The sequence below is a fragment of the Thunnus maccoyii genome, chromosome 1 (assembly GCF_910596095.1).
Source record: "Thunnus maccoyii chromosome 1, fThuMac1.1, whole genome shotgun sequence".
Classification (NCBI taxonomy): Eukaryota; Metazoa; Chordata; class Actinopteri; order Scombriformes; family Scombridae; genus Thunnus; species Thunnus maccoyii.
In genome coordinates, this window is record NC_056533.1 from 39,635,461 (window position 1) to 39,651,963 (window position 16,503).

Consider the following 16,503-nt stretch of genomic DNA (forward strand, 5'->3'; position numbering starts at 1 on the left):
TAATTAATTGTTTCAGAAGAAAATTTCCAAATTCTCTGATTCCAGCTTCTTAAATGTGAATCTCTTCTGGTTTCTTTAGTCTCTATGACAGTAAACTGAATATCTTCGGGTGGTGGACAAAACAAGACATTTGAGGACATCATCTTGGGCTTTGGGAAACACTGATCCACATTTTTCACCATTTTCTAACACTTTATGGACCAAACAACTAATTGATTAATCGAGAAAATAAGCGACCGATTCATCGATAATGACTATAATCGTTAGTTGCAGCCCTTAAGATCTTTGTTAATTTGGACTGTTGGTCAGACAAAAAAGCCTGTCCAACAGTCATCTGTTGGGTTTTCCTCCCAACTTCCTCCCTCTTGATTTGACTTTGACTTTGACTTGGTAATGTTGAAACAATAAAAACTGAACATTAAATCACTAAAAAGCCTCAACAATTAAAAAACAATACATAAACATTTGATAAACATTTTATTATTCAAAACAAGAACAACAGGTGATCTGTTATCTAAAATTAATTTAGAGGTCAACTCTGATGCGTTTTCACTGGTCGTCCTCACAGAGGACACACTTCCTGCTGATTCACCAGGTCTGATGTGATCGGATGCTTTTCAGTCTGGAAGGAGAGAGACAGAAACACAGGTAGATCAGAAAGTCAGATAGGTTAGACAGAACACGTAAGACAGTGGTGGGCAAACAGCGGTCCATGGGCCAAATCTGGCCATGCAGCAAACATATTTGGCCCCCTGATGTAAGTTTTGACTTTCATAGTTTACCTCAAAACTTTTACATAATTTTTCATAAATCTAGTGTAGATAACAAAATTGACACAAGACTCCTGCAAATCCAAATTATTGTAATATGACCATGTTACATCTAATCCTGTCCACACCAGGAGAGGCATTAAAACCATGGTTATGCCCTGCTATTTGAACAGTGAATGGGGCTGAAATTAAGTCTAATAACCCTACCAGAAATTAAAGGTTAATGTGTGAAATTCACAACTTTAACCTGTGTGACCAGAATAGGAACTGCCAAACATTGTTTGACTGGTAAACAATGATTGGTAGTCAAACAGAAATGGCCTATTGATGCCATTTTCCCCCTCAGATACAGTCATTAACAGAGTTATAAATCTGAACTAAAAGAAATAAACAAAACATATAGTCCTGAGTTTCCACTGCACCAGTTAACAGCAACCCAATGAAATATCCTGAAAAAACTGGCCCATGGTTAAAACTAACTTCTGACCCCTGACGTAAGACATTAAAGACATCAAACAAGAAAAACAACATTCTAATTACAAACTAAAGACTGTCAGGTACTGTGAAGGTTGGCAGTGAATATTTGATAAGATTCTTAACTGTAAAAGCAAGCTGTAAACACAAAATCTGACACATAAACATATATTATATGATACTACATAATATTATCTCTACATCTCTCTTCTCTCCTTCTTCTGATCAAAGCTGAGAGTAGAAAAGCTTCATCTAGCAGCTTCTCATGTTCAACGTGTTGGGCTGCAGCTCATATCAACTGTCACTAATTAATTCTGTGAGCCACTTGATGACAAAATGAAACTCATCTGTTGTCAGTTTGATATTACTTTAAGCTTTATAAACTGACTCTCTGTGACCTCTGACCTTTTCAGCAGCTCATCTGTAGACACCTGTCCTGCTTCACCGTCACGGTCCTCTTCACTGTCCTCCGAGCTGCTGTCTGACGTCTCCTTCTTACTCTTCTTCTGCTGCTTCCCTTTGTGTTTGTGCTTCTTATGTTTCTTCTTCTGGGGAAACAATGAACATGAAGTCAGAGGAGAAGAAACAGACCTGCAGTTCTGTTGAACAGGGAACAAATTTTATTTTTCTACCTTCTTGTCCTTCTTGTGTTTGTGCTGCTTCTTGTTCTTGTGCTTTTTCTCTTTACTCCTCTTTCTGGGTTTCTCCTCCTTGCTGGGGGGGCAGACGGAGGTGGCGCCTCCTCTGACTGAACAGGGAACAACAGGTAAAATTTAACAGGTAAAAACAAACAACACTAACATGCAGAGAGAAAGAATCCTGGATTGGCTGGAAGCTGTTCTTTCTTTTCTGTTTTCTAAATGAATCCACGTTTTTGAACGCTGGTAGTTTTCCACAATGAAGTGATCTATTAACGAGTACCGTTTGTGTGTCAAAGCCTGAGATATCTTATTCCTCTGTGCTGTAGACCTCCATTGTTTCTATTGAAACTGAGCTGTTGTTGTGTTTGTTTGGAGTGAAAGCTGCAGTCTGGTGGTTGAGGACTCACTGAGAGCAGCTGAAGGAGGCGGCAGCTTCGGACCAAACTCCTCCTCTTCCTGCGTCGAGGTCTGACCGGGAACCACCGCTTTGAAAGAAACAATATGAAAACAGAAAGTTAGAAGCAGATTTGTCCCTGTCGGGCTTCTTCACCGGGCCTCATGCGAGAATGATTTAGATCATGCAAAAGTGATTAAAGATTTGAGACATAAAACTGTGTTTCTGTACTTTATGCATATTTCTGTGTCTGTGTGGAGGAATGTGATGTTTTGTCTGTTCTTACCCGTCTGCTGGCTGGATGTGGCGGTGGAGGAAGAGAGTGAGGAAGATATGACGGTGGCGGCGGAGGAAGAGAGTGAGGAAGATGTGACGGTGGAGGCGGAGGTGATGTTAAACAGGTTCAGTGGCTGCGACTCGACTTTCGCCTGATCCTCCTTTACATCCTTTTCATCCTCATCCTCGCTCTCTCCCTCTGAGGAAGAGGAGGACTTCTCATCTGAGGAGCTGGCAAAGATGGCCTTGAACAGATCCATGGGAGGCCTGCTCTCCTCCTCTTCCTCCTCCTCCTCTTCATCTCCTTTCTTCTTCTCAGAGTTTGCTTGATCCACTGATTTTGTCTGTATAAAGAGAACACAGGTTCCGATTTCCATTAAATTTCCAGATCACACTCCTGCTCCACAGAGGATGAACTCTTTAGGTTTCTCAGTCTTTTACCTCAGTTTTGATGTCTGCAGTTTGATTGTCGGTGCTGGTGGAAGCAGGTAAAGCAGGTAAAGCAGGTACGGAGGTTTGGTCCGGTTTGGTCTCAGACGTTTGGTTTCGTGCAGCGCTGAGCAGCTCACTTAGCGGGTCATTCTTCTTCTTCTTCTCCTCCTTCTGGTCTGAAACGTCCCACCGAGACCTCCGGCTGGATTCTGGAGGCTTTGGAGGAGCTGAAGTACGAGAATATGAAGAGACTAATAAGACTATGAATCATTATGTCTTACTTATATGCTAAAGAGAAATATTGACATGACAAATAAATATCTTGTTAATGACACTTTGAAAATCAAGTAAAAATGTACATTTCAAAGCTCAAATTGAAAAGCTGAAACTGTAACTAGCTGCAGTACACAGAAACACTAACCTTCAGAGAATGTAAAAGGGAAGAACAAAAACATAAAGTTGTGTTTTCCTTCTGACACTTTACCTTTTTGCTATTTACAATTTGCCATTTACTAAGATTGTTTTTGGCAGTTTTGCCTTTATTCAATGTTAAGAGTTAAGAGAGCAGGCTCCAGACTCTACAAACTAGTTTTAACAACAAGACCAGAAGTGACTGTAAATGTGTGTGAAGAGCTGCACACAAGATATCTGTATCTGAATGTCATTAACTACCAGTTAATAGACTGTATTTATATAGAGCATTTATCCATTTAAATCTTTAATTAAAACTCATTTCTATTCGTTGGTGTTACAATCATATTTACATTTTAATACGGCATCATGTTTATATGCTTTAATCTTAGATTTTGTGCCTGTATCTTTTTATTGTTCGTTTTGTATAAAGCAGAAGTGTAAACATGTAAGAGTGTGTGTTGTTCTGCGAGCCTGGAGGCGACTGAACGTACCTGTCGGCTCTCGGCTCTCCGTCACAGTCAGGAAGTTGAAGACTGAAAACTTGTCTCTCTTCACCTTTGGCATCCCCACCATACCTGACCTGCAGGACCAATCACATTTAGTTACAGGTGAAACACAGCTGGAGACCTTTTCCATCAGCTCAGGTAAATACTGAAGCGTGTGTGTGTGTGTGTGTGTGTGTGTGGTACCCGGGGTAGGGGTCGGGGACGTTGAACCTCTTGCAGAGCAGTTTGTCAGGATGCCACTCAAACGTTTCTCTGGTCAGTTTCCCAAACATCTTCATCTTGACGGCGGCCTGTTTGTCGTCTACGTCGCCCTGACGACAAAACAAACATCAACACAGATTTACCAACAAGCTGAGAAACTCCTGCAAACGTATGATTCAAAATCTGGTTTCTAAAGTGTCTCAGAACTCAAATTCTTTACCAAAAACCAATAAATTACACACTGTTAGCATTTAGAGATAGTGATGTCTACGGTTGGTTGGGGTGTGTTGTTGCGTCCTACCTCCTCGTCGCGGCTGACCTCCACCGTGTTGTCGTCCTCCTGGTTTTTGGCTCGGGTGAAGCGGGAGGAGAGCGAGGAGGAGGTGGGTCGGTACAAGATGGAGGCTCGGACAAACTCCTCCCTCTCCCTGCTGCGCTCCCACTCCGTCATCCCCGAGTCCAGACTCTGCTCCAGAGCGTCTGAGAGAGACAGAAAACAGGTTTATGTTTGACTCCAGGTTTAGGCTGCCTGCAGTGCATGATGGGACGTGTAGGACAGAGCCTCCCACCTTTGTCTCCCTGTTTCAGGCAGTTCAGGTAGAGCTCGTAGCGCGCCTGCTTGCTGGGGTTCTTCTCAAACGGTCTGAAGGTCTGTGCGGAGGTTTGGCCTCTCCAGGCTGCCAGAGCCTCCTGCTGCTGCTGGAGGCCTGATGAGGAGGAGGAGGAGGAGGAGGAGGAGGCTGTGCTACTTAGAGCAGATGCCCCTACTGGCCGCAAGGCATCATGGGAGTCCGGGGTGGTGGTTTTAATGGAGGGCGGGTTGGAGGAGTTGCGGAGGTTGAACAGTCGCTCTCTGTCTTCGGGCCTCAGCAGCTCCATGACTGAACTGGGACCTGAACAGGACAACAGGAGGAAGAAGGAAACACTGAGCACTGCAGCCTGTAGGAGGCAGCAGCACTTCAAACCGTTGATAACTGATTCTTTTGGTACCTTGCAGTGTGTCCTCCCCCAGCAGCGCCCTCCTCTGGCCGGAGTCCAGCTGGTGGCGTCCTCCTTGTTGGGGCTCCTCCTTCACCATGTGGCCCCTGGAGGCCCTCAGAGCCTCGGCCAGCGCAGGACTGACACCGGAAAGAGCTGAAACATCGACTGATGGACGGAAACGATGGACAGGGCGATAGTCACGGGGCAGAGAGGGTGGAGGGAAGATCTGCAGAGAGACACAGAGATATTACTGACGGTTTTCTCAGATACAGAGAGCGACACATCATCAGGAGTCGAAAGCTGCTCACCGTTTTCTCCTCCACTGGTTTCTGCGCCAGAGTGAACCCCTCCAGGATTTTGCCGAGGTACGACGCATCTTTACTTTTGTCTGGAAAAAAGGAGAAAAAATAAGTCTGAATTATTGTTTCCAACACTTTTTATTACTGATTTTACTGAAAACTAGTGTTCCAGCTGCTCCAATATTCAACAATTCAGAATCAGTTATAAAGCAGCTTTTCAAACTCAGGCTAAAAAAATCTAAAATCATTCCAACTAGAAAAGTTCAGCTGAAATCAAAAATGTTTGTTTCAGGTTCCAGAACAAACACACAGCGTCTGTTGTAAAGTGTAGAGTGTGAATGCAGCAAATAAAGTGCAAATAGCAGAGTGAAAAGATAAAACAAGACACACAGAAACATACATATACATATATATATATATATATATATATATATATATATATATATATATATATATATATGTGTGTCTTCTTTTATACTGTATGTGTTTACATTAACTCGTTTACATCTTTTTTGCAGATTTTCAAGTCAGTCGACACTTATCTGACTTTGATTTCATGTAGTTTAGAAGTCAGGACCTGTGAAATCTCTCATAAGATTTCAGAATGAGACTTTGGTAAAACATGTTTTATTTCTCCGTATGGTCCTTTCCATAATGCTGTCAGACACTTATAATAATCTGATAATAATCAGCAGCAAAAACACTTTTAGTGGACGTACAATTGCCCCGAAGGATGACATCGCAGCCTGTTTCTCTGCTGCTGGCTGAAGCGCTCTCGATCAATACTGGACCAGTTTCAAAAACTGTTGTGCATATTAGTCAATTAGACACAATAAGACGGGAAAATAGGGTCCAGGTTGAAAAATACTGAAGTTTCCCTTTAATTTGAATATATAGTTTCGATATTTAAGAAAAAAGTCAAATATCTCACTCACATTCTGCTTTTATGCTCTTATTTTAAAAATAAAGCCTTGTCAAGTCCATGAGAACATTATAATAAACAAAAAGCTTCATAGAAACATATAAATAATTAAATATTAATGAAACCCACAAACTCTGCAGGCTCTGTTACCTCTTTTCTTGGTGTACTGCTGCGGCGCCGTCCAGCCGTACAGACCGTCTCCGGGCTCTTCTCCTCCCAGCACCGTGTCGTATCTGGACATGGAGTCTCTGTGGTACACATCTTCATCATCATCCTCCAGCGCCCCCACCCCGAACGCCTGCGGGTCAAAGGTCACCATCAGCATTTAGAGTAAGATCCTCTTTCTCCAAAATAAAGATCGAGACATCAGAGATCCCACCTGTCCGGCCACGCCGCCGCGCCGCGAGCCCCTCTGAGCGTCTCCAAACAGCCGGCTCCTCGTGTCCGACTGCGGGTTGAACAGGTCGATGTGTTCGGGGGCTCCTCGGCCCAGCAGAGCCAGGCCCGGGTCCAGACCGCGGTACCCCAGACCCTGAACCCCCAGCCTGGGGTTGAAGTCCACTGGAGTCACATCCTTGGGGGCAAAGGTCACGTTCTCTGGAGCAAACTCCTCATCGTCATCCTCCTGATGGACAGAGAGAAAGAAACAAGGAGATATTAAAGTTCCCAGGAAGCAGCTTTGACATGTTTCTGAAACAGAACTCTGCAAGTAATCCTGCAAAACATCCATGTACAGATATTTATTTTACTTTATGGGTAAAATGTAACGAGACATGTGGGCAGTGACTGAAATTAACAGACTGTGTTGTGTATTTTGCAGCCTTTTTTATTTTAATCTTCATTTCTACCAGTTAGTCTCCACCAGTGATTCTTGTAATTGTGATAACTGTGTGCCATTAAACAACATTGTCACTCTAGTTGAGTCTACTTTGTTTGTTGGTTAAGTCACGTAATAAATAAAGTAGTTTACACTGAGTATTTACATCTCACACTAACATGTGATCTGTGTCTGAAAACGCACGTTAATAATCTGTAATCTGATCTCAGCAGCTGTTTATAACATCTGTACAGCGTGACAACAAAAACAATCCACCCAGCAAGTTGAAAGGTCACCTGACTCCGCCTCCTCCCGCTGGCTTAAAGGGGAAGTTCGACATTCTGGGAAATTCTGTCTTGCTGAGATTTAGATGAGATGATCAATACTGCTACTAATACTACTCAATACTGCTCTCATGTGTCTGTACACTAAATATGAAGCTACAGCCAGCTGCCATTATATCAAAAAACAACATGTAAAAGACAAAATAAACGCTGTGAAAGAGATTCTTCTCGTATCAGATCAGTCTATAAAAACAAGTTTTCCCCTAAAAGCCCTTCGAACAACCACAATAATAATCTGAGCACATTCTCTCCTTATATTTTACATTTTGTGTGGACAAACCATCAGACTGGTGTCAGCGTCTTCACTCACCTCTGAGTCCTCCGAGCCAGCAGGAGGCAGCGAGCAGCCGTAAACTCTGCTTCCTCCATCTGTCAGTTTACAAAAAACACCAATAAAGACGTCCTGTAGTTAACCGGTCTTTATCTTTAACATTTATATATTACAAAATCACAACAGACTCACAATACAAATAAAAACAAAGGATCAATTAATGAAACTTTAAATCAATAAATAAAGAGGAGAGGAAAAAGCTGAACAAAAGATAAAACAACTGGATGAAACACCAAATTACATATTAATCTTAGAAGCTGCTATTTATCACTAAATTACATCAACAAATCATCATTAGTTCATTACGAAAACAGAAAACAGCTGATCACCTGATTCATTCAGACGGACTGAGACAGAATCTGTGTTTTTACTTAAATTTACTTGTATTCTGAATGAGCTGAGTGTTTTTCTATGAACATTTGGATATTTTATTCCACCATAAAAACTTGTCACAACTGGAATTAAAGCTGCAGCGTGGGACTTCTGTCTCCCCCTTCTGGCGGTGAGAGTAATTACAAAAACACCGTCATCACGTGCTTACGTCACAGCCTCCGTCGTAGCCGACTCCGTCGCTACTGTTGTAAAACTGTGGATAAATTGTTTTGAGCCTCACACAACCGCTGCGAAATGACTCATTTCATCCAGTCAGTCCGACAACATTTGGAAAGTCTAGAAGAGCCGCAGGATTTAATTATTTTGTCCCCATTCAAGTTAGCACAGAGCTAACCGGAAGTTAGCTGCTTGGTGCATGTTCTGCCCATAGAGCTCAGTATGAGTCAAACCTGACAGCAGAATAAAAACTCTGTATCCTGTGAACTACAGAGACATGTGTGAACTCATCTGGCTCGAATGTAACAGACGTTCGTTTATATGTAAAAGTTCAACTCTCTACAATGTCCTTTCAGTCTACAAGAGGAGAGCATTTAAAGCTGAACTGCAGGTATTTTCCACCTCAGGATGTTTCCAGGTGTTTTCTGTGTGTAGTATGTAGTATAAAGCCTTTTGATGATGTCACTGATGACATCACCTGAGTCAGCAAGTAGAAAAATCTGAGGGTGTGGAGTTAGAAAGAAGTGAGGTTAGCAGACCTCTGTAGCTCTTCATGCATTGTGGGTAATGTAGGCACCAGGTTTGGACAAAGAAGAAGAACGTGTGGAATAAAAAAGACGATATCTCTAAACAACTGTCCCTCGTCAGTCTGATGTTACAGTAGTGAGATGATCGTCTGGGACAGTAAAGGAGTCTGTTAACCTGGTGGAAACGTACCTGTCTGCTGTCGGCGAGCTTTCCTCTTCACACGAGGCCCGACGCCCTGACCTTCCTTCCAGCCCATCCTCTTCAGCAGCTCCACCCCGATGGACGTCCTGAGAGACACAAACAACACACGTTTACATTTCCTCATTCAGCAAGACGCTTTTATCCAGCGTTGGAGACATTAAATGATGGTACAAACTCTCCGACAGCTGAGCAGATAAAAGTTTTTACTCCTCAAAGAAGATTCTGGACACCGCCGGCTGCTCATGTCAGGAGGGAAACTGTTTATTATCAACAATCAACATTAACATCACTAGTTATTTACCTTTTAAAAACAGAATGAACACACACGTTTTAATGAACAAGCCTTCAATCATCACAGGTTCTGATGCAGGTTTTTTTTGTCTGAAACATCATCTGTGGTCTTTTAAATGTTTCTACTAACGAGAGAAGCTTTCAGCAGGATGAGGTGAGTCTCGGGGTACCTGGCGGGTGAGATCAGCTCCTCCAGCAGAGTGTCTCCGGGGATCAGAGCGGCCTGAGCGTTCACCGCTCTCGCCTTCTCTCTGGCCTCGTCTCTGCGGCTGGACGAGAACTCCTGGCTGGTGCTGATCTCTGTGGGAGCGATGCCGTGCTCGCCGAAGTCCTGACGAGAAAACAACACAGTCCTCTGATTTCTGGCCCTAATAAGCAGCTTTCTTTTGGCCAAAAGAAAAATATTCCACACACGTCATTTGAGCTGCAGCTGCAGAGCAGGTCGCAATAATCAGAAAGATTTATTGGCAACTATCATCATTAATTCTTTAAGTTATTTCTTTCAGCAAAAATACCAAAAATTCTCTGTCAAGTGTCTCCAGTGTGATGATTTTCTGCTGTTTTATATCCTTGTACATTAAACATCTTCGGGTTTTGGTCATTGAAGACATCACCAAGGACATTTTTCACTATTTTACACTAAGATTGAATCAATTCATAAAAAAATAATCTGCAGATTAATCGATGATGAAATTAATCGTTATTTGCAGCCCTACACATCATATAAACTCACATTAATGTAAAAAATGGAAATATTGTAATTTAATTATTATTACATTAATGTGTTTGTCCTCAATAATAAACATGTGAGATGCAGAAGTTATGAACTTTTAATCTGACTGAATTATCAAAATAGAACAGAAATGATTTTAGTTAGAGCTGCAACTATCAATGATTTTCATTATCGATTAGAAAAATGATCAGAAAATACTGAAACATGTCGATCAGTGTTTTCTAAAGACGACGTCCTCAAATGTCTTGTTTTGTCCACAAAGACGTTCAGTTTACTGTCAGAAAGACTAAAATATTCACATTGAAGAAGCTGAATCAGAGAATTTAGACTCAAAATAATTAATCAATCATCAAAATAGTAGGCGATTGATTTATTAGTTAACAACTTATCAATTAATTGCCCTAAATCATTACAGCTCTAATCTATCACAACATCTATTTTTGATTTCCTGTTTATTCACATATTAATATTGATTGATTTATTTGCTTCCTTTAAATCATTTTTAGCCCTCTGAACTGCTCACACACCAATAATCTGTTTCAGTTCAACTTATATCAGTCACAATTTCATCAGTTTCTAATAAATGAATTAATAAATAAAGAAAAACAAGTGAAACATCACTGATTTTATCTTTATAACCTTTAAAGACAAACATTTCCTCTGCTGAACAAATGAACAGCTGTGATTGTTTTGTTTGGGTCAAGAAACAAAGAAACATCTTTAAAAGTCTAATTATAATTCTCTTTCATTCATTTTGGAGTATTATTTTTCAAGAAACCTTTGTCTTATTTCTCTGACTGGAATGTCGTCATCAAAGCAAAAGCCTGAAATGTATAAAACATGATTATATGACAGAAACAAACTGGGCGTAAACTCTCAGCACAGTCGTACCTCCTCATCCATGAAATCTTCTGGTCTGGCATGACGTTTATCAGCTTTCTGTTGCCGTGACGACACAAAGGTTGACGGATTCCACCCTGAAGACACGACAACACAAGTTCACAGGATATTTGATGTGATCAGAGACTGATGTTCGTTAAATTATTACTTTTGTCACTTTTGGTATCAGCTGGAAATGTTTTATGGTTTCTAGTGAACATCATCGTATTTCGCAACTGTTCTGTCTGTAGAGTTTAGATCAACCAGAGTTACATACACAGGTAATAATGTTAATATAACAACAGGGATCATTTAACCAGAGCAGGGTCGGGATAGAGCCCTGAAATCTGCTTCAATTTCTTCCAGATTCTGTTTTATTTTTTCCTAAATTCCATGTTTTCTGTTTTAATTCTCCTGAATTCTGTGTTTAAGCATTGAAGCACATTTTGTCATCAGAAAGAGTCTCTAAACAGGTGGTGGATCAATACAATTCAATAAGAAAGTAATCAAAATCATATAATGAATGAAATGATTATATATCAAAGCCTTTGTAACGATTCAATACATTAAACTATTGTTTAATCAAAAAAGTGCTTTAACACAGTCAGATATTAGCATGAAGGAGTAAACTGATATATAAACGCTGTGGCCTGAAGTGATCACAACAGATAATAATCACAAATAACACAAAACAGGTTTATAGTGAAGGACTTGAACAGTTATTTGTTCAAAGTCAGAGTGAAGCTACTAACCAGCTGTAAACCCTCAGACACACAGACAGACACCAAAACACTCTTTATTCTGTTCATTCAGCTTAAAACACTCCCAACCCGACCACTTCCTGTCCTCCCACATCATTTTAATGCCTTCAGGCCGTCGCTTTACAGGCTGTTAAACCTTGATAGGAGTGAATAATATTTTCATACTCTTGGAGTTTTTATTTGTCTTAACTACACATCGCGGGGCCTGTTATTGTTGGGATTTTACTTATTTATTATGCATCTATTTATTATAGAACATGTGTAGTGACTGTCTCTTCTTACTCGTGGTCTGGGACACGCTGCCAAACTGAACTGCCTTTCAGGATGAATAAAGTTGTATGTCTGTCTAAGCACTGTGATGAAATGCTTATAATGGTCTGCAAAACCCTGATTTTTATAAATTACATCCACATTTTGGCAAATTCCACAATAGTCCGCATTTTACATTTGATTCCATTTTTATCATCAAATTCCTTGTTTCTGCATCGTCCTGAGGTCTGATCTACTGATGACAGAACCAGTGAGACAGGAGAGAAAAGATCCTGCTGAACATGCAGACGTAGTTTATTCCAAAAGAACCGGAGCTTGGAGGGCAAAGGTTTGAGTAATATAGTTCAGCTGCTGAATGAAGCTGACCTGTGTGATTTGTGTTACGTCTTTATACAATAAATTACTGATCCTATACAATTATGTGTGTATATTTAGGATGGACATTGAGGCACGCATCAGCAAAGCACAGGTAGCATTCAAGCAACTCTCCAACAACACCAAGCTACGGATCTTCAACACCAGCGTGAAGACTGTCCTGCTCTATGGCTCCGAAACGTGGAAGACTACCGAGGGCCTCACAAACAAGATCCGAGTGTTTGTTAACAAACGCCTGCGCTACATCCTCAAACTGTCAAAACCACAAATGAGGAGCTGCGGAGGAGAACGAACCAGGAAAGCATAGCTACCACCATCAAAAGGAGAAAGTGGAACTGGATAGGGCATCAAACAACATCACTAGACAGGCCCTGGATTACAACCCGCAGGGGAAGAGGAAAGCCGGTAGGCTGAGAAACATCTGGAGACGTTCCACGACTCCAAGACGTGAAGAACATCGGAGTGAGCTGGCAAGAAGCAAAGGCCCAGAAGAGATGGAGAGCTCTGCTAGACGCCTTATGCCCCTCAACGCGGTAAAGAGGATTAAGTCAAGTAAGTCATATTTAGGATGATAAAAACTGAATGTGATACTGAGAACGATGTTGTAAATAATCTGTGTAAAAAGCAGCTGAGATCAGCTGGACGGTTTGTTAATCTACAAGAAGAGAAGCAGATTTATTCTATGTGTTGTCTGAATAATAGAAAATGAGTTCTATTTAGTTTTCTACTGTTCTTTTTATTGTTAACTGCACAACACTTTGTTTAGTAAGATAAAAACATATTGATTTTATAAATATGGATGATGCACAAAGACTGAGTTCACATATGAAACATGAACATTTTGTTTTTTTATTGTTTTATTTTTTGTTTGTGTTTATTTTATTTTCAACATTCTTCTGTACATGTTACTGGAAGATGCATGTTTCTGTAAAATAGTCTTGTAATCCCATGTGAGAAGCTGCCAAAGATGTTTGACATGAACTAAACTAGATGTGTGTATCTGATCAGACACCGTTTCCACACTGATCCCGATTCTGGACAAACTGATAAAAGCTGGTAATCAGGTGTCGAGACGCAGCAGCACTGACCTTCTTTAGTGCCGACGGTGTTGAAGTAACCGGCTGAAAAGCCTCCGGTGAACGCTCCGTGGAACCTCTTATATCGTCCCTTCTCGTCCTTCACCGTCTGCTCGTGGAGCGGGACGGGCTTCCTCAGCGGCTCGTCTGCAACAAAACACACCGGACGTAGAAATATAAACATCCACGTTTCATAAACACAACACCACATTTACACAATGACGTCCTTTACTTTAGTAGAAGTGCCACAATTCAAAGTATTGCATTCAAAATTTGACTTGAGTAGAAGAATTAGCTGCAAACTAAAAGTATTTTAATGTTATAGTTACTATATTAGAGTTGAAACAATCAGTAGATTAATCAGAAAATTAACCAACTATTTAATAATTAATTTATCATGTAAGTCAGTTTTCAAGCTGGTGTCAAACTTCTGACATTTACATTGTAGTAAATCTAATATCTTTGGGTTTTGGATTGTTGGTTTAACAAAATAAAAGCAATCTGAACATCATGTCATTTTCACTAGTTTTTATTCTAAAGACCGAACAACTAATTTATAATTGAGAAAAGGCAGATTTATAATTAATGAAAATAATCTCCTGGTTGATATGGTGGGAGGCAATTTAATCTATAAAGATGCATAATGTGTATAAGATTATATGTTTTTGCATTCAAAAATATATCTGTAGAGTAACCAACTGTCAGACAAATACAGTGGTACAAGTAGAAGTAACTAACGATAGCTTTCATTATTGATTATTTTCATTATTGATTAGTTGTTTGGTCCATAAAATGTCAGAAAATGTTGAAAAATGTGGATCAATGTTTCCAAAAACCTGAGATGACTCAAAGATATTCAGTCAGAATCAGAGAATTTGGAGTTGCCATTTAATTTAATAGTTGACAACTATAATCAATTAATCGACTTATCGTTGCAGTTCTAATTCTGTCACAACACCATCCATATTTTATTGTATATTCACATATTGATATTTATTTATTTGCGCCCCTTAAGAAGCTGGAATTAGAGAATTTGCACATTTTTTATCTTGAAAAATGTCAAAAAAAAAAAAAAAAAAAATCTCTGCGACTCTACGATGTTTCCATCTGATGTAGAGGAAAACAGAAATATTTAATTACACTCAAAAGTGTTTCATAACACTTGAGAATATTGTATTTACTTTGCTCCTCCTCTGGTTATATTTGATATCTTTACTTTATTTGAGATATTTCACAATTACTTGTACATTTTTATCTATATAAGTTAATCATATCGCCTCTCTGTTGTCTTTGTGGTATTTTTCTGTAACTTTGCGCAGATTCTTGTGTTTTCTCTGACCTTCTTTTTTGTGACCAATTTTTATTTAATTTTTCAAGTGGAAACATCAATACACGGTAATTAGACTGTATGTTTACAGCGGACATAAACAATATACTCAATCATACATAAACGTACATGTGACTTGGATACATACGTTAATACTTCACCCTCTATTTCTGACTGTTATGCACCACAACACCGCAGTAAAGTCCTTGTTGGAGTAAACCTACTTATCAATAAACCTGTGTCTGATTCTGATTAACGACAGATGATTTATTACAGCATGCAGAACCAGACTCAATACAATAATCTGGTATATTTTGTTTCCTTGCTAACTGGCAAAGGTAACACTATAAAATATAAGAATAGTTAAATTGTACATAAACCTGAGACACTAAACTCAACAGAAACATATAATCTCTAAGTTAACTGGGTTACATGTTGTTATCGCCTCATTCCTTCACAACATTTCTTTGCTGCATTAAACCGACAGTGAACATAAAGTTAACTGTGAAGAAGCAGCATGACAGGTGAAAACTTGACATTTTAATGAAATAATTCGTGCTTTGTGAATCACTTGTGAGCCGAATTCAACATTAAACACTATCGATTCTTAAAACATCTTAATTGACAGGCCACATGTTGTGTACATTCAGGTAATATTTACTTAAATATAAAACTGACAGATTTCTGAATGAAGTCTGTTTACAAACCATCGGCTAGCTGCTCGTTAGCTTAGCATCGTTAGGAGACGTCGCAGCTCATTTCCCGCCACATGAACAACGAGGAAAGTATAAAAGAACAAACGGCTGAATTACAGAGTTATTAAAAACATACTGTACCTTCCTCCAGAGGCTCTAAAGGAGTCCCATAACTCACAAAATCCTCGTCGCTGTCACTGTCCGACGCCATGTTTTACCACAACTACGGTACGTACGGAAGGACAAACTTCTTATTTTTCTCTCGGTTTACTGGTGGATCGCAAACAACTTTAAGGTGCTTACCGACACCTACTGTACAAGAGTGTTCAATATCATGTCATTTCACCCCATTTCTTAAACTCTACCAATTAACCTTGTGTAACTTAAGAAAGTAAAGAAAGTAAAAACCCCCATTAGATCCCAGTATCTCATTCTGTTGCCAGTACTTTTCCCCAGTACAACCAAAGTGCCGTATAATTCTGTGTCTGAGTCTTGTTATAATGTTTTCCTCCCTTCTGTTCATTTCTTTATAGTTCTTTGTTATGACTAACTTTTGTATTTTCTGTCCCCTTCCTTTCTGGTCTTCCTTCACCTTTTCTGCCATATCTCCATTCTTTTTCTCTTAATCACTGCTTTCCCTTCTCATTTTCCAGGCAGGCTTTTTGCTAGTGTATCGGCACACTCATTCCCTTTCAGCTCCTCATGTAAGAACAAATTTGGGAGCTGAAGGTGAAGTCTTACTTGAGTTTTTTTTATTTTCTTCTTCTTTATTTTTATTCCCCCCCCCGCAACAACGTTTTCTTACAGTTTCACTGGCAGCCAGAGCATGTTGTATTCAATTAAATACTGTTTAACCTCAAACTTTCAATCAAACTTTATTATTACAGCACTTCTCATGCAGATAGATTAAAAAATACAATCAATGTAATATTAAAGCTATACTATGCAGTATTTTTCTAAAAAAAAGACTCATACAACATTAATCCCTCTCAATCATCACTTATAACCCACTAGAA

The 16,503-nt window shown here is 39.8% G+C and overlaps 1 protein-coding gene across 2 annotated transcripts; it reads right to left on the reverse strand.

Annotated features, from left to right (window-relative positions):
- Positions 1-460: 460 nt before the first annotated feature.
- gpatch1 (G patch domain containing 1) lies at positions 461-15,735 on the reverse strand. 2 transcript variants are annotated; one of them, XM_042420222.1, is made up of 20 exons: positions 15,629-15,735; positions 13,478-13,612; positions 10,996-11,081; positions 9,542-9,702; positions 9,069-9,166; positions 7,782-7,840; positions 6,690-6,935; positions 6,461-6,608; positions 5,398-5,477; positions 5,099-5,315; positions 4,678-5,001; positions 4,410-4,588; positions 4,091-4,218; positions 3,893-3,981; positions 2,997-3,214; positions 2,566-2,899; positions 2,293-2,370; positions 1,877-1,992; positions 1,650-1,789; positions 461-622 (listed from the first exon to the last, which is right to left on the reverse strand). In XM_042420222.1, the coding sequence occupies exons 1-20, from the start codon at positions 15,696-15,698 to the stop codon at positions 589-591; spliced, it is 2,940 nt and encodes a 979-aa protein (XP_042276156.1). In that variant the 5' UTR covers positions 15,699-15,735; the 3' UTR covers positions 461-588. The 2 variants fall into 2 exon arrangements, with proteins under 2 accessions (XP_042276156.1, XP_042276148.1); XM_042420214.1 differs by having other exon boundaries at positions 1,650-1,792.
- Between the last annotated feature and the right edge of the window lie 768 nt (positions 15,736-16,503).

Excerpts from the sequence above, each read along its gene's own strand:
- gpatch1 (XM_042420214.1), bottom strand. The coding sequence starts at position 15,698 with ATGGCGTCGGACAGTGACAGCGACGAGGATTTTGTGAGTTATGGGACT. Across the intron at positions 13,613-15,628 it reads TTTAGAGCCTCTGGAGGAAG|ACGAGCCGCTGAGGAAGCCC; the intron begins GTACAGTATGTT and ends GTTTTGTTGCAG. Across the intron at positions 5,316-5,397 it reads AACCAGTGGAGGAGAAAACG|ATCTTCCCTCCACCCTCTCT; the intron begins GTGAGCAGCTTT and ends GTCTCTCTGCAG.